The sequence below is a fragment of the Mesoplodon densirostris genome, chromosome X, assembly GCF_025265405.1.
Source record: "Mesoplodon densirostris isolate mMesDen1 chromosome X, mMesDen1 primary haplotype, whole genome shotgun sequence".
In the NCBI taxonomy this organism is placed as follows: domain Eukaryota; kingdom Metazoa; phylum Chordata; class Mammalia; order Artiodactyla; family Ziphiidae; genus Mesoplodon; species Mesoplodon densirostris.
Genome location: NC_082681.1, coordinates 47,657,186 through 47,677,226, shown reverse-complemented (window position 1 = coordinate 47,677,226; position 20,041 = coordinate 47,657,186). Strand labels below are relative to the sequence as shown.

Here is a 20,041-nt window from a genome sequence, read left to right as displayed (position 1 = left end):
GGGATCAAACCCGGGCTCTCAGCAGTGAGATAACAGAGTCCTAACTACTGGACTGCCAGGGAATTCTCTCAGCTTTTTTTTCATATACTACTTTGTGTGTATTATTGAATAATTTTGAATCAAACATTTCTTCAGGGTGGGAACCATTCATTCATTCTAGAAATATTTATTGAGTACCACTCAATAGGTGCAAGCCACTCTTCTGGGCACTGGAAATACAGTGGTGAATGAAAGAGTCAAGGTCCCTATATGTTAAGACTATTTCTGTTGAAAGTATCAAAAAATGATGATACCACTGGAAGTGGGAAGACTAGGTTCAGGTGGGTAGGGGAAAATAGAAAGTTCAATCTTTGACATATTAACTTTGGAATGCCTACAAAATATCTCAGTGGAAATGTCAAGTAAGCAGTTGGATATAGACACCTTGAGCTTTTTTTGTGCTCCATCCCACAGTTCTTCTCCATTAACATAGTAATTTGTTTAAGGTGAAATGTTTACTTTTTGAAAACTTGATGAATGATTGGCATCTTTATAGATAATACTATATTATATTAATCAATATATATTATATTATAATGACTATGTCAATATGAGGGAGCAACACATATAAGCTGATTTATCAACACAAGATGTATATTCTTGCTTAAAACAAAACAGAAGAGCATTACCTATAAGAAACATATTAAAATCTCATTCCTGAGAATCCTCTTTACTGTTAGCAATTTTTTAAAATTCAGCAATTAGTAAAAATCCAACAAAAGATATGTTAGACACTATGAAAAATATTATGAAACTTTGAGAAACATTAAAATTAGAGTCTTAACCATTATTTTTGCTTACATTAAAACTCAACAGTTACTTTTGCTCAAATTAAAATCTCAACAATAATTTTTGTAGAAAATAAAATCTCAGCAACTATTTTGGTAGATATTGATAAGAACAGTTAAGAAACTCTTGAAGAACAAAAATGAGGTGGGAAGAATTTCCCTATCAGATAGCAAGACTCATTACAACATTACAGTAATTAAGGCAATGCCATATTGGCACAAGACTAGACAAACAGATAAATGGAACAGAACAAAGAGGCCACAAATATTCCGAAGAATATATGAACACATGATATTTGACAGAGTTGGCATTATGAATGAGTGGCGAAAGGAGAGATTTTTCAACAAATGATACGGGGCAATTGGGTATTTGTAAGGAAAAATAATGAAATTGGACGTCAATTCTCACACTCCATACAAAACTTAAATTCAAGTATATTAAAGACCTAAGTGTAAAAGGCAAAATTATAGAAATTTCAAATGTTAATAAAGGAGAATATCCTCATGATGTTGGGATAGGGAAGGATTTCTTTGAAAAGACACAAAAAGCACTATGGATAAAGAAAAAAAGATTGATAACTTTGACTATAGTATAATTAGGACTTCTCTTTGTTGAAAGAAACCATCAGGGAAATGACCAAAAAATAAGAGACAAAGTGGGAAAAGATATATGCAACACATATAAAGGACAAAGAAATAAAGTTAGAATATATAAATAACACCTACAAATTAATTTTGAAATGGCACACTACCCAATAGAAAAAAATTGGCAGATGTATTGAATAAATGCTTTACAAAATAATAAATCTTAACGTCTGATAGGCTTATGAAAAGATGCTCAAGAGAAGAAAAAGAAATAAAAGGAATCCAAATTGGAAAAGAAGCAAAACAGTCACTGTTTGCAGATAACATGATACTATATAGAGACAATCCTAAAGATGCCACCAGAAAACTACTAGAGCTATTCAATGAATTTCGTAAAGTACCAGGATACAAAATTAATGCACAGAAATCTCTTGCATTCCTATCTCTAACAACAAAAAGTCTGAACGAGAAATTAATGATACAGTCCCATTTACCATTGCAACAAAAAGAATAAAATACCTAGGAATAAACCTACCTAAGGAGACAAAAGACCTGTATACAGAAAACTATAAGCCACTGATGAAAGAAATTAAAGATGGTACACACAGATGGAGAGACGTACCATCTTCTTGGATTAGAAGTATCAACAACGTGAAAATGACTATACTACCTAAAGCAATCTACCGATTAAATTCAATACCTATCAAACTACCAATGGCATTTTTCACAGAACTAGAACAAAAAAATTCACAATTTGTATGGAAACACAAAAGACCCCGAATAGCCAAAGCAATCTTGAGAAAGAAAAACCGAGCTGCAGGAATCAGGATCCCTGACTTCAGACTATACTACAAAGCTACAGTAATCAAGACTGTATGGTACTGGTACAAGAACAGAAATATAGATCAATGAAACAGGATAGAAAGCCCAGAGGTAAAAGCACACACATATGGTCACCTTATCTTTGATAAAGGAGGCAAGAATATACAATGGAGAATAGACAACCTGTTCAACAAATGGTGCTGGGAAAACTGGACAGCTACATGTAAAAGAATGAAATTAGAACACTTCCTAACACCATACACACAAATAAACATAAAATGGCTTAAAGACCTAAATGTAAGGCCAGACACTATAAAACTCTTAGAGAAAAACATAGGAAAACAGAGAACACTCTATGATATACATCACAGCAAGATCCTTTTTGACCCACCTCCTAGAGACATGGAAATAAAAACAAAGATAAACAAATGGGACCTAATGAAACTGAAAAGCTTTTGCACAGCAAAGGGAACCATAAACAAGACCAAAAGACAACCCTCAGAATGGGAGAAAATATTTGCAAATGAAGCAACTGACAAAGGATTAATCTCCAAAATTTATAAGCAGCTCATGCAGCTCAATAGCAAAAAAACAAACAACCCAATCCCAAAATGGGCAGAAGACTTAAATAGGCATTTCTCTGAAGAAGATATACAGATTGCCAGCAAAGACATGAAAGAATGCTCAACCTCATTAATGCAAAATGGTACAGCCACTTTGGAAGGCAGTTTGGCAATTTCTTACCAAACTATACCATATACTTACTATACAATCCAGCAATTGTGCTCCTTAACATTTATCCAGAAGAGTTTAAAACTTACAGCCACATAGAAACCTGCACACGGATGTTTATAACAGCTTTATTCATAACTGCCAAAGCTTGGAAGCAATCCAGATGTCCTTCGGTAGATGAACGGATAAATAAACTGATAAATCCTGATGATGGAATTATTATTCAGTGCTAAAATGAAATGAGCCACTAAAAGCCATGGAGCAACCTTAAATGCACATTACTAAGTGAAGGATGCCAATCTAAAAAGGCTACATACTGTATGATTCCAACTATATGACATTCTGGAAAAGGCAAAACTATGGAGATAGTAAAAGATCAGTGTTTGCCAGAGGTTGGGCGGGAGGGCAGAATATGCAGAGCACAGAGGATTGGGGGGGGCAATGAAACTACTTTGTATGATACTATAATGGTGGATACCTGTCATTGTACATTTGTCCAAACCCATACAATATACAGCCCTAAGAGTGAACCCTAAGGTAAACTGGACTTTGGGTGATAATGACGTATCAATATAGATTCGTCAGTTGTAACAAATGTACCACTCTGGTGTGGGATGTTGATAATTGGTGAGGCTATGTACCTGTGGCAGCAGGGCGTATATGGGAATTTTCCCATACCTTCCTCTCAAATTTGCTGTGAACCTTAAACTTCTCTAAAAAAAAAAACATCTGTTTAAAGTAAATTTATCACAGTTTAGAAAAATGAAATAACTACAACTACCTGCAACAATATGGATGAATCTCACAAATAATATGAAAGAAGTAGTCACAATTCCAAGTATATACAGTTCAAATATCTGTAAAATAAAACTGTGCTGTTTAGGGATGCTTATACGGAATGTTAGGGAACCTTTGACTGAAACTGCCCTCCCTGGCCAGGCAGGATAATAACTGCTTGCATGAGTTATCTCACAACAGGAGGTCCTGATAAGGAACATAGAACTGACAAGCTACAGCCAGCCAGAAGAATTCAGGAGGGGCAAAAAGGAGGGAGGAAATGCCAGCCCATAATATGTTCTGCCAACCTCCCAGAAACCTTCACGCTGGAATCCATCTTGGCTGAGAGATGCACACGCCACCAGGAAGGACCCTGAGTCAGACCAAATATGGGCACAGGCAAGATGACTGGCCAGAGACAACCTGGAAACTAACCCCACCACCATAAACCCTGAGACTGCGAGCCATGTGGCAGAGCAGTTCTCCTGTTTCCTTACCCTGCTGCCCAGGTGCTCCTCCCCAGTAAAGCCTTTTGCTTTGTCAGCATGTGTGTCTCCTCGGACAATTCATTTCTGAGTGTTAGACAAGAGCCCACTCTCGGGCCCTTGAAGGTGTCCCCCTCCCGGTAACAAGAAGATAAATCTATAAAGAAAAGTAAAGAAATGATATCATAATAGTCAGGATAGGGGTTATCTCTAGGATGGGTGGAGGAATGTCATCAGTGAGGGGCCTGGAGTGCAGGAGGACTAGGGCTGGGGGTTATCAAGATGTTGCATTTTTTGTCTTGGGTGGTCATTACATGGACAATAGCTTTATAAATGTTCTTTTAACTGGCAGTTCTCTTCTGAATGCTTCTCTTTTCCTAATGAATTAGAAAGTAAGGTCATGAACTGGGACTGAGGATGGGGGAGGAGGTGTTGAAGATTTGAGGAAAAGGAAGATGGTATGAAAGAAACAAAGAAGTTGGAGAGTGAACAGAATAGGGAAATGCAGTATTTTTTACCTTATTCTTTTAGGAAAACTTTTCACTTTTTTCCTGAGTTATCATGCTTTTTATCTCCTATATGACATTATTTATTAACTTTAATATACTACACTTATGCAGTTATCCCAAATACATTGTTAAATTATAATGCTGTTTAATGTTTAAAGCTAAATGTTAAAAGCAAAATTAAGTCTTCATAAACCATATATTTATGATAATAGTTGTAATACATTAGTTACTCATTATTTCACCTTGAGCGTTAGGAAGCTGATGTAGTTTATATTTAGACAAAAATACACAGAACTCAGACAGGGATTTTTATTCTTTTTCTTTCAACTTTTTGTACCAAGTAGCTTTAGTGTTAACTTCTATATTTTATAAGTTTTAAACAGACGTAGGTTTTTATTACCTCTTTATTTTATTGATCTCAAGTCCAAAGGCCATTTTTTAAATGTCAGAAAATACAATATTAACACCACAAAACTAAATATTGATATTTAAAACTACTAGAAAACCATTACACTCTTAAATTTTACTTAGAAGATTTAAATGGGGAAAGTTGATTGGTCTATATAATTTTAGAATTTTACCTAGGTTTTTATATGAATCAATTTGTAAAAATAAACTATTTCAATTATAACATGCTTTAGTTGTAAATTCATGTTTATAACTGCATAGCTTCAAGTATTAACACACATAATTTAAAGTATTTAGAAAGGCAAATATAGTAAATTTAAACAATTATCACTAATGTGGCTTTAAAATATGCCATGAGTTTTCATTTTCTAATATTCTGTAATAACTGTGCCAGTGTCATAGATAAAGCTCTTAGACTTTTTAAAAGAATTTGAATCTGCAAATATTGAATCTAGAAATATTAAAAATTGCAACTCAGATAGTTCTGGAAAAAATACCATGCGTGTGTAGACAGAGAATGATTGCTCAAATAATAAAGCAAATGGTGTAAAGTGTTAATAGTAGGTGACTTTGGGTAAAGGGTTTATGGGTATTCTTTAAACTCTACTTATGCTGGCAACTTTTCTAGAAGTTCAAAATTATTTCTAAATAAGTTTAAATGAAGAACTGACACATGGACTGACACAGTGACATAAGTGGAAATGGACAGTGTACTTGGAAATAAATGCATCTGTTGAATAAAAAAGTGGGGGAGTACGATAGTTTATCCCCTTCTTTTCAGTTTAAAAACCAAAGCCATTAGCTAAGTAATGATTTTTGCAAATACTTTCTTTCATTCTGAAAGCTAGCCTTTAAATAGAAATAGCTGCTCTTCTACTTTTCCTTTCCTTGTACAAACTCTGTGTTCCCCATACTTGAATCTGCAAGCAGAGTACTGTCCCACCCCATTTAAGTCTGCACAGGGATCAGACATGGGAACTCATCTGCAGCGATTCTGGACCAGTCATTTTCTGTTGACCTTGCTGGCAAATGCTTTCTGATCTCATATTGCTTATAGCTGTGTCTTTAATTTCTTTGATATTCAGTGAGGAATCCCCACAGCTAGGATCTACAGTCAGATCATTATAAATGACAATTTTGGTTTGGTAAGGAGGTGCAAGTGGAGATCATTACATGATATCATCTATAAGGGAAAAACTGCAACATATGTCATCTTGGAAATCCTCAAAATTCCAGAGTTAAAATGAATCGAACCATTAGGCAACGTCTCTGTGAAATTTCAGATCCTACAGTGTTGTCAACAACAAACATGTCACCAATAACACAAACTCATCAAATGTCCCAGTTGAAAGTCATCTTTAATTATTGTTATTATTATCATCAGCAGCAGCATCATTATCATTAGCACAAAACTAAATCCACTAATAAAGCAAAAACCACACCCCAAAGGCAGGTCTTAATGACAGTGAATCAATAACATTATCTTCATGTACAAGGGACAGCACCCTGAGGATAAAGACCATATCACAGCTTGATAATCAATTCAATAATTCAGCCAACATTATTGAGCACCTAAGTACAATAGGAGATTTAAAAATGTGTACAAGAATCCCTGCTTTCAAGGAGTTTTACAGTCTAGTAGGAGGTATTGAAGAATATCAAGAACATAGGACCACATGAAATCAGTGACGTAATGGAATCAGTGCCACATATGAATATTGGAGAGGGGCATCACATGAGACTAATGTCACATTCAGTTAGGGGCAATCACATTCAGTTAGGGATAATCAGAAAAGGCTCCTTAGAGAAGGTGGCATCTGAGCTGGGCTTTGAGAAACTGGAAGGATTTTGGCAGACTGGCATGTGGAGAATGGGTATTGCAGGTGGAGAAAATAGTGTGGGCCAAAGCATGGCCATGGGAAAGCTAGTGGCATGTTTGGGGAGGGAACAGTAGTCCAGTTTGGCTAGGATATAGGATCTGTGTAAGTGGGAATGGTGTGATAAAATGCTACAAGCTTTATGGGGACCATATTTTGAATGGCTCTGAATGACAGGCTATAATTTCAGATCTTTAACTTATGTCACAGTAACTATATTTATCCACAGCAATAAAATATGCAATTATTTATGAAGAGATATAGTTATTTCAGTTCCAGATTTCTTAGGGAAACTCATGTGGTTTCTAGGCAATGTTATTGCCTTGCTAACAAAAATGTCCCAGCATTTAACACCAATCAACCTATAGTAGAATTTTCTATTCTGCATGCAACTAAACCTCTTCCCTCAAAGTCTATTCTTCCCATCCATCCAGGGACCACACTTCTTCCCACTCCCACCAGTTCTTGTGGCACATGATCCGTTGAGGCAAGTCTAACTCAGGATTTCCAGCCATAACTGCTACCCTGAAACTATCACCCATAGCCTTGAGAAGTGAGAGTGGTGGTGGCAGGAGTAGTGAACAATGTCATGAAAATGTAGCCATCTGAGAAAGTCTATGGAATCCCCATCCTAAGGGTCAAGCTTAGTTCTCTGAAATTGGAATTCCTGGTCCTCCACTAAGTTTGGTCCAGAGGACAACTGGAGGGGTCCTGGAACTCACAGTGCCTAATTAAGGTCATCTTTTAGAGTCTCCTCTTATTCACATCTTTTAGAGTCAGTGAATTCCTTAAAGGAATGACATTTCATGTGGGTTACAAGTTACTTAAAGGCTTCCTGGGTCTGAGCCTGTTGAAGCTGTGGATAGACCGGGGTGAATTTCTTTTGCTAACCAAGGAACGCTGTTGGCTTTGTCTTTGCCCAACAGGCTGGTAGTTGGGAACTTCTCGAGTGCAATGACAGTTGAAAGATGCTAAAGAATAGTTTTCTTAGGTGACCAAGCTAAAGAAGTAAGCTATTTAAACCAACCCAGGAAGGCTTAGGATAACAAGTTGCCATGGCCACACTGCCTGCAGCTAGTCAGTCTTTCAGCTCTTTCCTGGAATGATACCTCCTCTGGAGGAAGTCATGGATAGCAGTAGTGATGCCCCATGTCACGCTGGACCTTAGGATGACCAGGGAACCTCCACGGTAGATCAAGAACACCTTTCGGCCCCGAGTGTCCCACACGTCCTGGGCAGAGGCCCACAGGCTTGGCATGCTCTGCCAGCCAATATGGGACTGCATATTGGCAACTAGCACAATCAGAGGATACAGAACTAGGCAGGTGATTGTTCCATTGACACTCCCAGACACCAAAGCAGGAACCCAATGGGGCAGGCCTTGCTCTGCCAAGCTATCCTGAATGGGATCCTTGAAGGAGAAATACAGAGCACTCCCCAGGCTGTTCCTGATAAGGACAGGCCAGAACCCGCGATAGTAACCCAGCGACAGCCGCCCCCAAAGCCCATAAGAGTGGAATTCCTTGAGAATGCTGAAGGTGCTGGGAAAGCGAGCTTGCTTGCGACCATCCTGGAGCACATTTTGCACCCTTTCAAAGGGGCTGAGTGCCACAGCCTCCACTACACCAGACATGAGCCCTGCAGCCCAGCGGTGTCCCAGGGAGTGTGGCCCAACAGGGGAGAGACAATACAGCAGGCTATCATAAGTCCCAAACAGCAGCGTCCCTTGCAACGTCTTGGAGAGAAGAGGCGGGTAGATTCCCCGGTAGAAGTATTGAGGGCCTTCATGCCAAAGCTGCCGCACAGCCTCTGACACCGCCACAGCATGGATCTGTTGCCGGAACACAACCTTATAGATAGGAAAGGTCAGAAAGGTAGACATAAAGTTGGAAACGGCCCCAAGGGCGTAGGCCTGGGAGTGCCAGCTTCTCTTTCCCGGAGACTCTGTTCGTGTCCAGTGCTGAAGCTCCTTCCCGGGAGAGTGGTTCTGTTCCCCCATGCTGAAGATAACTGGGTGCAGAAGGAAGAGATTGGCAAGAGTGGAAAGAAAAGAGGTTAGACTGACCAATGAAATCTGTTGGTGAGCATTTTCATTGCTTAGTTAGAAACAGAGTTCCAAGAAACTCAGCTCTAAGGAAACAAGCAACTTGGGGGGCCAGTTTCTGAGAAACAAGCGCTCTCTTAAGAAAGAATTCATCCACTTTAAATTAAAACAAAGGCAGTGAGTTTTGCTGAACAGAGACACCTCTACAGTGTTCTTCTGATCCAGCAAATACTCTCATATTCAAAGAAGGTTGAAGGTTGAAGAAAATAAAATTGGGAAAGGAGGGCTCCGAAACCTTACTGCATTCACCACATGAAATCCTGCATTTGATAAACTGTTAAAATAATAAGTTGCTATTCTCTTTCCAAAAATTGGCACTATCTTGTAGAGACAGAAAGGCATTCAAAAGTTGTAGTCCAGTACCTTCTCTAAAAGTCGGTAGTAAATTTAGGGAGCGGGGAATCTCCTTGCCTCTCTTTCTGCAGATTCCTGACGATGTGGTAGCTGTTTCATGGCAACACCCCGCCCCCCTCTCCCAGTTGACGAACAGAAAGATTAGCTGTTCCTGGAAGTTTAGCATGAAAAGGCTCCGTACCTGACAGTTTCCAAGCTTAACCTTGTAGACCTGTAGCTATATAACAGTGCAGGGGTTCTCAGCGTACATGCTACTGACATTTGGGGCCAGATAATTCTTTGTCATAGGTGCCTGCCCTGTGCATCGTGCAATGTTTAGCAGCATCCTGGTCTCTACTCACTGGATGCCAGTAGCACAAGCTGTGACCTGCCCAGCTCTGACAGACAAAAATATCTAAAAACATTGCCATATGTCCCCGGGGCGGGTAGGGAAGAGGTAAAATTGCCCCTGGTTCAGAACCACTATACTAGAGGGAAGAGGCTGTTCAAGGCTTCCAAAATATTGCTCCTACCCCAGAATGGTCTGGGAGCAGATGGACTTGTATGAAAGGTAACTGGGGAGCCAGGGTCCATGAAGAAAATTTGGGATCAAGAAGAAATGAATGTTCAGTGCAGATCTGAGAACCTGAGGGAGTCTGTCAGGAAGGAACTAGGGGTGAGACGAGAGGGTGTGCTGTGCGGGGGGGATGGTGCGTGGAGGAGAGGAACAGGAAGCTGTGTGGGTAGGGGAGGCGGGGAGAGGGGGACAGGGCATGATGGTCGGGCAGGGGACTCACATCTAGATTGACAGGAAGCCTGGTAGGAACTGCAGACCCAGAGGTTTCACACAGAACCCTGGGCTGTGTGGTCCCAAGAGGAGAGGGGTGTTGAGGCTCTAATTATGCTAGCCTGTTCAATAGAAACAAAGGGGGGTCCCCCAGGCTGAGGCACTGAGGGAGGGCTAGGAGCCAGGCACTGCAAGAAGCCCACTGCAGCCTTCCCTGGGCTGCCACACTCAGAACCTGCCTTGAAGTGCTTCTCCTTCCAGAATCGCCCCCCTTAAGCTCCTCCCTGGTTCTTGCTCCTGCTCTGTCCATGACTCCACAACTGACCTTACAATCCACCTCAGCCACAGCCTCTCAGAGGTGGAGCGGGTGGAGCACAGTCTCCTGTGCTCTGCCTCCACCCCTCCCCCACCCCCAGCAGTCCAGGTGTGCCTTAAACCTCAGCTCCTTTACCCTCATGGCCAGAAGGACGCTGGGAGAGCTCCTCTGCCTTGGACCCTTTAGCTGAGAACTGGCCAGGAGCAAAGGCTCAAGAGGCCCACTCCTTGCATCCCTCTGGGGCACTTCTGGGCCCCTGGCAGCCACCTCCATCTCTCTGGAGCCAAAGGGGACCCCTCCCGCACGCCTGGGCAGGAGGTAGCTCCAGTCAGGCCCCCAAAGTCACAGGGGCGCCTGATATTACCCAGCATTCCTACCAAGGATTTCTTCCCCAAGTTTTACCTGCACCTACGTAAGGTCAGGTGGCCAGGGAAACGTTTGTCCCCTCTTCTATCTCAGAGTGCAGTAATGTTCCACTTCCTCCCCACATTTTCCTGAGTAACCTGTAAACATGTGTTGATTGACTGCATAGGGAGGGCTGACTTAGCAGAAAGAAAACTGGGCTAGAATTTGGCAGACCAGAATTTTCAGTGCCAGTTCTCTTATCAACTTCTTGTGTGACCTTTAGAAATATATTGACATCTTGGAGCGTAATGCATCTCAGTTGTAAAATCAGCAGACAGGGAGGAATGCTCTCTAGGCATCCTCATACTGTGCATGTGGCAGGCGGCTGACATGGGGGAATTCAGGCCAGTATTTGATAGAGGAATTGTGCTTTTTCCATCCATGGTTCCTTCTGTCATTTTTGCCAGTCATTTTCAGGGACTAAAGCTGAACAATAATTTAGAAACAATTTACCTTAAATATCTGTCATCATTTTATAAATCTAATCATCCCGTTTTATGGGGGAGGGGCAGCCTACTTTACTCCCATGTGCTTTTCCCTTAAAATGCCAGCCTTTGGGGCAGACAGACCTGAGCCTGAATTCTCCCTCCACCACTTGCTTAGCTGTGTGACCTTAGGCAAGACACTTCCTCAGTCTCAGTTTCTTCAGCTACAAACTAAGGACAATAGACCTCCCTCAAAAGGTTGTTGCAAAGATTAACAAAATAAAATGAGATAAAGTGGTTGACCATCCATGGCATGGTGGCCTCAGTAAACAGTATTTTTTTTTAAAAAGATGCTTCCCGACCTCATCATCTGTGAGGATGCCGCAGACACTCCTGCAGGATACTCAGAACCAGATGAAGTGGTATCTTGTGTTCACATGAGAGGCAAGGAAGGCCTCTCTTCTGTGAATGCAAAGGTGTTATATAAACGATCCAAGACAGCCTGGCCCCTTAAACAAGAATTTCCAAATAGAGGCCACAGAATGAGTCTGGAGTCAGCCTACAGCAGTTACCCCCTGGACTCCATGATGTGCCTCCTATGTTTACAACCCAGTAAAGTGAGCCAAGGGGATTCCAGACTCCCCTGGCCAGTCTAGCCCAGATGCACAGCTTGCATGACTGCACCAAGATCCAGCCCTACGTTTCTCTGTTCATTCCGGCATCCTTCAGCCATGCCTTTGGCCAGCTCACAAACACATATTGATCATCTACGAAATCACTGTAGGTAAGTCACTGTGGAGCCAGAGGTGAACAGGACTTGGTACCTGCCCTCGAGGGCTTGGGAATCTAGCTGGGGAGACAAGTCGACCATGAGCTAAACTATACTGGGAGGTAAAATAAAGCGTACACTAATCAAGGTCAGAGCAAAACGTAAGAGCAATTTATTTCACCTAGGATAGGGAGCAGCCAAAATTTTCTCTGAGGAGGAGCAGCTGACTTGATCCTTAACCAGTGAGCAGGCTCTCGTTAGGTGGAGGAGTGACAGCAGGAGTTCTAGGCTGAGGAAGAGGCCTAAGGCACAGATGCCTAAAACATGAGTGGTACCTGGCTCTGGATACAGGCTGTGGGAAGAAGAGAGATCTGTGGGTGACAGAGACAAGCCGATGTAAAATGAGGGCCTTGTTTGTTTTCCCCACTGCAGTGCATTATAGCATAAAGATACAGCCTCTGGAGTCAGACAGCCCTGGGTTTGAATTTCACTGTGCCACTTCCTAGCTTTATGACCCTGGCCAAATCTCTTCCACTCTCTGAGCCTCAGTATCCTTATCTGTAAAATGATTGCCATGAAGGTTTCATGTTATGAAGTATATAAAATGCTTAGTGCATTACCCGGTATACAAGTTGTTCCATAAATTATATTAGTAGCTTGATTTAAAAAAAAATGAGATCCCAGTAATAAGATTACAACAACATTGTTTTAAAGGCTGAAATCAGTCTAATGCACTGGGTCATCTGCAGAGTACATTTTGAATTGTTTGTTTGAAATGAACCTATCTACGAAACAGAAACAGAATCACGGACATGGAGAACAGATTGGTAGTTGCCAAGGGGGTGGGGATTGGGAGAGGGATGGTGTGGGAGGTTGGGGTTAGCAGATGTGAGCTTTTATATATAGAATGGATAAACAGCAAGGTCCTACTGTACAGCACAGGGAACTATATTCAATATCCTATGATAAACCGTCATGGAAAAGAATATATAAAAAAAAGAATGCATATATATGTATAACTGAATTACTTTGCTGTACAGCAGATATTAACACAACATGGTAAATCAACTATACTTCAATTAAAAAATATTGATGAAAAATAAAATGAAGGAAGATTTTTTTTTAAATTTCTTGCTTGGAAGACAACAGAGAAGAGTCCTTCATGGGCTTTGGGGTCTGACGTCCCCGGACTAGAGTCCCAGTGCCTGCACTTACAAGGTGTGTTAACCTCCCTGAAACTCAGTTTTCCTATCTGCAAAATGGGATAACAATGCCTGTCTCAACAGCGTTGCTGAGAAACTTAAATAAGATAACAGATGGAAAGTTCCTGGCACAGAGGAGGCAGGCAGCCAAGGGCAGCTATTGTTGCTTCAACTAATAGCTTTACCTCTCTAACCTTCAGGCTCTTTAGGTTTCTTTGTTGAAATTGGAAAATGTGGTCTCATTAGAGCCACACACTCCCACACACGAGGCCAGAGATCAGGGATGCCCTATATCTAATTGGAGCTAGCTTAGCAAATCCTCCTCCCAGTCTTGCAGGAAGAGACCCTCACTTTGTTCTAATGGCCCAATCCAGGCACCTGTACACAATCCGTTTCCTTCCACTATTTTTTGTCAGAGCTATAAGATCTATTCTTTGTTCTATTCGATCCCACACCCACCAGGTCCAACTGCAGATCACCTACCTTGGCGATGAAGCCAATTTAAACACAGAACAAGAATCTGCAAGAGACCCTGGGTCAGATGTCATGATATTGGGGAGCAAAAGCAAGGGTCTGAAGGAAACCCTAGAGCTGCTGCTAGCATCACCCAGATTGTGTGAAGCGAGCCTTCTCTTTACTTCCTACACCCTCCACCCTCCAACTCCCCACACTCTTCCATCCACGAACAAGCCCACAGTCCTCAGATGGAAGGTGCTTCATCTCCAAATGTGCGTTGTTTACTCCAAGGAACTCTAGGTATTGAGGTAGTCAATAAGAAAGCAGAAAGGAGAAGGCGAAGTACGCAGGTTGAAGACAACCCAACAGCAGTCGAAGGGCATCAGATAGTTCACTTGCTTCGACGCATCAGGAGTCAAGAACAAGCCCTGAAAGGGGCCTCCTAACCACAATCTACCTAAGGGAAGTAAGACCTGCTCTTCAAGAACCAGAAATCATGGAAAATGGTACAGATTTCTCTACCACTGGCTTCACAGCCCATTCACTCTGGACAGCCCTGCATGCCGTTTCCATGGAGTTGCTCCTTCTCTGGGGCCAGTGATGCCAAATCCAGCAAAGGAGAGGTCCCCTCAAGAGCTCACAGAAGGGCAACCTAGCAACGTGTCCTCAAGCCAAGAAATGAAAGAGCTACATCAGCGGCAGAGAGCTGTAGTTCGGGGGTTAGGTCAAATTGTGTTTCATTTCTCACACTTCTTCCTCAAGTACAAGTTGAGAGAGAAAATGTTAGGAAGAAAGATTGTAGGGGAGTGGTCCTTAACCATTTCTGGGCCACAGACTCATTTGAAAATCTACAAAGCTAAGACCCAGAAGAATATAGAGAGTCCAACTTCTACTCTTTGCAAACAATTTCAGGAAGGACCCTAGATAGGAAACTCTGCTCTGGAGTTACATTTCACGACAGATGTGGTATAGACAGATACACTGGCCACAGCCCCATTTACTTATTACCACCAGCATAACGTGGTGTCTCCCGCAGTTGTTCACAAACCTCTCTACACCTCAGAATTAACTACAGCACTGGTTAAAAATATAAATTATCCTCCCCAGCCCTAGTCCTAGTAAATCCGAATCCCAAGAGGTAGGGCTTAGGAATCTACATTTCTAACAAGCTTTTCAAAATGATTCTGAGGCAGCCAGCCTTGTACCCATACTTTGGTTAACAGCATGGATTCTGGTGTCAGGGAGACGGGATGCAAGTTTTGGCTTCACCTTGTAATTTCAGGCAAGTCATTTCACCTCTCTGAGTCTAATCTCCTTTGGGGGTCATAAGATGTAAAAATAACTTTTTACTTAAAGAAAAAGCAGGCAGCTTGTTGTAGTGTAAAAATGAGAAAGAAAAGTGCCTCAGTTTCCTCTTCTGTACAATAGGTACCATAAAAGTTCCCTACCTCTTCCCCACTGCCCTCTTCCCACTGCCTCCCCAAGCCCTCTCTCAGCACTACCAGCACACCAAGACTGCTTTTGAGCTGGTTTAAGACCACCCGCTTAAAAAATGTCCCCAAGGCAGCTCAGCGGGGCAAATTGTTGGCATCTGGAGAACAGACTTGGGTGTAAAACCGGATGCTGATACTTATTTGCTGTATGATGTCAGGCAAGACGCCTAACCTTTCTATGACTGTTTCCTCATCTGAAAAATGGAGATAATAGTCCTTGCTCACCAGTTCTATACAGTAGTTCCAAGTGGGCCTTCCCATCTCCACTTTGGCTTTGGCTTTTCTCAACTAACCCTCAATCTGAGAGTAGAGAGGAGTGTTTACAAGGGGCAGCCTTTGAAATCAGTCAAGTCGACTTGGGTGTGAGCTCGTAGCTCTGCACTTCCTAACCATAGTGACTGGATGCTTAAGTCCCCTCTCTGTTAAATGGGCATACTGCTACTCCTTCACAAGGCTGCTGAGATGAATAAATGAGATGTCCGTGCAAGCGCGTCTGCACGCAGAAAGCGCTCAGTAAATGATTTTCCTCCCTTCCCCCTATACAAAGGTGAGGAACTCTTATTGTTCACTTGGTTTCTGTCCCACCTCGTGTTTAAGGCATCCGGTCTCAAAGCGCGGAGGACCACAGAGGTGTAAGGGGAGAAGGAGAAAGGAAGCGAGGGGGAAGCAGCAAACTCACGGGTAAAATGCAAATCGGCCCAGTCCGAGAGTCCGAGCTGGACTTGACACCGCACCGGCTCCCGCGCCTGTGTGCCGCAGCCCCAGCCGGCCGTCTCCCCCCTTTTGCTAGCAATGGCCTCGGGCAGGAGGCTGCGCGGGGAGGCCGCCCCCTCGCCCCGTTGATTGGCCGCTCCGCCCGACTCATCTTGCTCTTTTGTCACAATGGGCAGAGGCTAAAAGAAGCGGCGGCTGCTGGGAGGGCCCAGCGGGTGGGCGGGGGCGGCCGCTGCTGCCTTGGGAACCGCGCTGCCTAGACTCGGCTACCCTTAGCTGGGTGAAGCGGCTCCGTCTGGCGGCTCCGGGTCGCTTAGCGGCTGAGGAGGCGTCATCTTTTTCCCCTGCAGGGCCACGGTGACCGGAAGGCGGCATCCATAGCTGTCCACGCCGGAGCATGGGCTATCCACCAGCCCAACACAGGTAAAGAAAGGGGGCGCGATTGCCAGGCCCGGAGAGAGGAGGGAAAAGCCCCATCAGGACTAGGCGGCTCCCCGTTTGGGGAATCGGGGACTGTGAGGCAGGGGAAGGAGCACTCCCGCGGCCCCGCTGCGCTGAGGAGGGAGGTGGGTTCCACTGGATGCTGCCGAATGGGTAGGATTTGCCAGGATTGGCGGGAGGGCGTTTTCAGGGGGTAGTAATGGGGCGGGAAGGGTGGGGGGAATCGCAAGCTGTCTGCCTTGAATCCCCTTTGCATCTCCTGGTCCCTTCCTGGTGAGGGATATGTGGGTGTGCGTGTCCAACTCCCATTCCCTTTCTCCGTGGCAGGCCATCAAAGCCGAATCCGAACTTGAATTCTGTGCGGCTGATTGCGGAGCTGGTAGGCCAACGATTTCCCGGGGTGGGGTGTGGGGAAATCGCTTTGGCTTGTATTCACAAGGTGGGAGAGGGAATTTTCCGTCTGGCTACAGCGGAGGAGGGGTCGAGGGAGCAGGATGAGAGATGAGACTGCTTCTGACCTTTCCCTTCCCTGCCCTGCCCTCCGCGATGGTCCTGAGGACTGGGATCTGCAACCTCATATGGACAGAAGTAGACCTACCTCGGAATCGAGCTCTCTCACGGAGGCACCTGTTGCAGAGACTGAACGTGAAATAAAGGCGCGCACTTCTTTCTGAGCTCATATAAGAATCTTGAGACATAACAGGGCAAACTTTGAGAAGGGGGTGTGGTTGAGACGTGAGACCATGAGTTTAATGGAGATCTTACTTGCTACCACAAATCTGTGAGACTTAGACCATTGCACTCTATTTTGAGAGCCCAATATCAGCTCCACACACTGACTATTTCACCTAGAATTCTAAGCAACAGTTGCTCTCCCACCTGGAGGCCTGGCAGGAGGGGATGGTTGTAGCTCTGAAAAGCACCCTGCTAGCACGGGGACACCCATTAGCTCCTGAAGGTTGTAATTGCCAGTTTCCCGCAGGATATTTTCAAGGCAGTGGACAAATGGAAGATGTACCTCAGGGTGTTCAGGAAGGTAAAGAGAGCGACCACAGACTGCTTTCCTGCAGTCTACTACCTTACTGACCTTTCCCCCTCCCCTTTTCTTTACAGTCCCTACCGAGATACAAGGAAGGCAGAGCCCAGAAACTTTGCTTTGGGGATTTCTCCTGCGGATTAGGCTTTTCTAAAAAGCCTGAGCATTTTGTTATATTCAGAGAGACGATCATCGTCCGTCATGGCTAGCATCATTGCACGTGTGGGTAATAGCCGGTGGCAGAACACACCCTTGCCACCTTGGGCCCATTCCATGTTGAGGTCCCTAGGGAGGAGTCTTGGTCCTTTAAGGGTCAATATGGCAGAAAGGAACATGAAGTTGTTCTCGGGGAGGGTGGTGCCAGCCCAAGGGGAAGAAACCTTTGAAAACTGGCTGATCCAAGTCAATGGGGCCCTGCCAGATTGGAATATGTCTGAGGAGGAAAAGCTCAAGCGCTTGATGAAAACCCTTAGGGGCCCCGCGCGGGAGGTCATGCGTTTGCTACAGGCGGCCAACCCCAACCTAAGTGTGGCAGATTTCTTGCGCGCCATGAAATTGGTGTTTGGGGATTCTGAAAGCAGTGTCACTGCCCATGGTAAATTTTTTAACACTTTGCAGGCACAAGGGGAGAAAACCTCCCTTTATGTGATCCGTTTAGAGGTGCAGCTCCAGAATGCTATTCGGGCAGGGATCATAGCTGAGAAAGATACAAACCAGACTCGCCTGCACCAGCTCCTTTTAGGTGCTGAGCTGAATGGGGACCTGCACTTCAGGCTGAAGAATCTTCTCAGGATGTATGCAAATGAGCAGGAGCAGCTTCCCAATTCCCTGGAGTTAATCAAGATGATAAGGGAGGAAGAGGATTGGGATGACACTTTTATGAAACGGAAGCGGCCCAAAAGATCTGAGCTAATCGTGGAGAGGGCAGCAAGCCCTGTGGCATTTCAGGGCCCCCAGCCAATAGCCATCAGCACTGCTGATTGCGACGTGATAGAGGTAGGTGATACCCTCAGTGACTCAGATAAGGATGTGATCCTGGTGGAGTCTCAGAACCCTCCACTTACATCCATAGGTGCCCCTCCCCTCAGAGTCAGGGCCAGACTTCAGGCTCAACTACTGATCATCAATTCCCTAAACAGTTCCCAGGCTCAATCTCCTTCTACCAGTGGTTGTTCTGCATATAAGAATGATGGTCCTGGAGATATACGTAGAGGCAGGAAGAGAAAATATACAGTCCGCTGTTCACACTGTGGTGAGGAGGGCCACTCAAAGGAAACCTGTGACAATGAGAGCAACAAGGCCCAGGTGTTTGAGAATGTAATCATCACCCTGCAGGAGCTGACACATACAGAGGAGAAGAAGTCAAAAGAGGTCCCTGGTGAACACAGTGACCTCTCTGAGCCACAGTAAGGAGCTAGACCCTGCCCCAAGTGAACCCTTAACTGTATTCAGAAACTGGTGATGGGGAAAACAGGGGAGGGGGTGGGGGAGGCTTCTATGTGCATGAATTAATCCACAAAGTGACTTTCATTGGGGAAGAAGAGGTTGTGAATACCAGCAAAATGGAGAGACAGCCTGACCTCTGTCCCTGCTCCCCCCTCCATCTGCCTAAGGATCTATTCTGTGTGTGTGTCTATTTCCTTGATGACTTTATTCTTTTTGTGAAAGGGGTATAAGTCATTGTTAAACCTTCAAAAAATGAAGGAAAATACAAAACTAAAGTAAAAATTACCTGAAACTCTCCATCCTTGTATAACCATTGTCAGTCCTTGGATAAATGTCCTTCTAGATATTTCCCTATTCCTGCGTACCGAGATAGATAATAGATAAAAGTGATCAAATGTAAGTGCTCTTCTATTCTGTGTATTTTTTCACCAAACAATGTATGTTGTGGATTTTTATGTCAATTAATATATATAATCATCAAGTTTACTGTCTCCGTGTGTGATGTTACTTTTAGGAACATAGAAGGAAAATAATAAGGAAACTAGATATAGAAACTATAAATGAGGGGAGCTCATACTGTGAAGTGGTCGTTTATCAACCTCATTTAAGATGAGGAAAAGAGAAGCTGAAAGGAGCTATCTCCCAAAGAGTCCCTTATCACAACTGACCTTTCTTCTATATCACAGAGTCAAATTTGCACCCACTAGTTAATAATGTCCCAATGCTTTCTTAGCTAATGCATCTTGAGAAATCTGATGACAGGACAGGGGTGGCAGCAAAAATGAGAAGCGGGTATTTCAGGGGCTCCATTCCCGTTCGCTTTGGAAAGGGGTGGCTCTCCCTTCCCTGTGCAGATTCCCTAGATTGCTGCTACTACTGCTTCTGGACGCCACCTGGCGGCAACAACAAGACTGTCCTTTGGGTTGACACTACCCTCTGGCTCCTCCCCAATTACAGAGAAAGCAGCTACTTATGAGAGTTCAGTACCAGGAGGCTTGGCACGGCCCAAGCCTTACCCTAGCTACATGCTAGGGGACACCAGAAGCCCAAGGACTCCCAGCTAACCTCCCCCTGACCTAAGAAATGGGAATC

The 20,041-nt window shown here is 43.8% G+C and overlaps 3 protein-coding genes across 6 annotated transcripts in view; 1 reads left to right on the top strand and 2 right to left on the bottom strand.

Annotated features, from left to right (window-relative positions):
- Positions 1-16,072, bottom strand: part of TMSB15B (thymosin beta 15B) — a 28,021-nt gene extending 11,949 nt beyond the window's left edge. The window contains exon 1 of the mRNA XM_060086772.1: positions 15,992-16,072. The gene's annotated coding sequence lies outside the window, so the exon portion shown is untranslated. The remainder of the gene's footprint in view (positions 1-15,991) is intronic.
- Positions 6,526-16,074, bottom strand: SLC25A53 (solute carrier family 25 member 53). Of its 2 annotated transcripts, none has more exons than XM_060086769.1 (2): positions 15,992-16,074; positions 6,526-9,032 (listed from the first exon to the last, which is right to left on the bottom strand). In XM_060086769.1, exon 2 carries the CDS (start codon positions 9,019-9,021, stop codon positions 8,101-8,103), a length of 921 nt encoding a protein of 306 aa, XP_059942752.1. In that variant the 5' UTR covers positions 9,022-9,032; positions 15,992-16,074; the 3' UTR covers positions 6,526-8,100. The 2 variants fall into 2 exon arrangements, with proteins under 2 accessions (XP_059942752.1, XP_059942753.1); XM_060086770.1 differs by lacking the exon at positions 15,992-16,074 and adding an exon at positions 12,343-12,379.
- Positions 16,075-16,285: 211 nt separating this feature from the next.
- On the top strand, positions 16,286-19,392 carry ZCCHC18 (zinc finger CCHC-type containing 18). 3 transcript variants are annotated; one of them, XR_009530872.1, is made up of 3 exons: positions 16,286-16,449; positions 16,795-16,846; positions 17,025-17,574. XR_009530872.1 is itself a non-coding variant. In XM_060087158.1 (3 exons), exon 3 carries the CDS (start codon positions 17,705-17,707, stop codon positions 18,911-18,913), a length of 1,209 nt encoding a protein of 402 aa, XP_059943141.1. In that variant the 5' UTR covers positions 16,286-16,449; positions 16,795-16,846; positions 17,581-17,704; the 3' UTR covers positions 18,914-19,392. The 3 variants fall into 3 exon arrangements, 2 of the variants coding, with proteins under 2 accessions (XP_059943141.1, XP_059943142.1); XM_060087158.1 differs by lacking the exon at positions 17,025-17,574 and adding an exon at positions 17,581-19,392; XM_060087159.1 differs by lacking the exons at positions 16,286-16,449; positions 17,025-17,574 and adding exons at positions 16,527-16,592; positions 17,581-19,392.
- The last annotated feature ends 649 nt before the right edge of the window (positions 19,393-20,041 follow it).

Coding starts and splice junctions, on each gene's coding strand:
- SLC25A53 (XM_060086769.1), bottom strand. CDS start 9,021: ATGGGGGAACAGAACCACTCTCCCGGGAAGGAGCTTCAGCACTGGACA.
- ZCCHC18 (XM_060087158.1), top strand. CDS start 17,705: ATGGCTAGCATCATTGCACGTGTGGGTAATAGCCGGTGGCAGAACACA.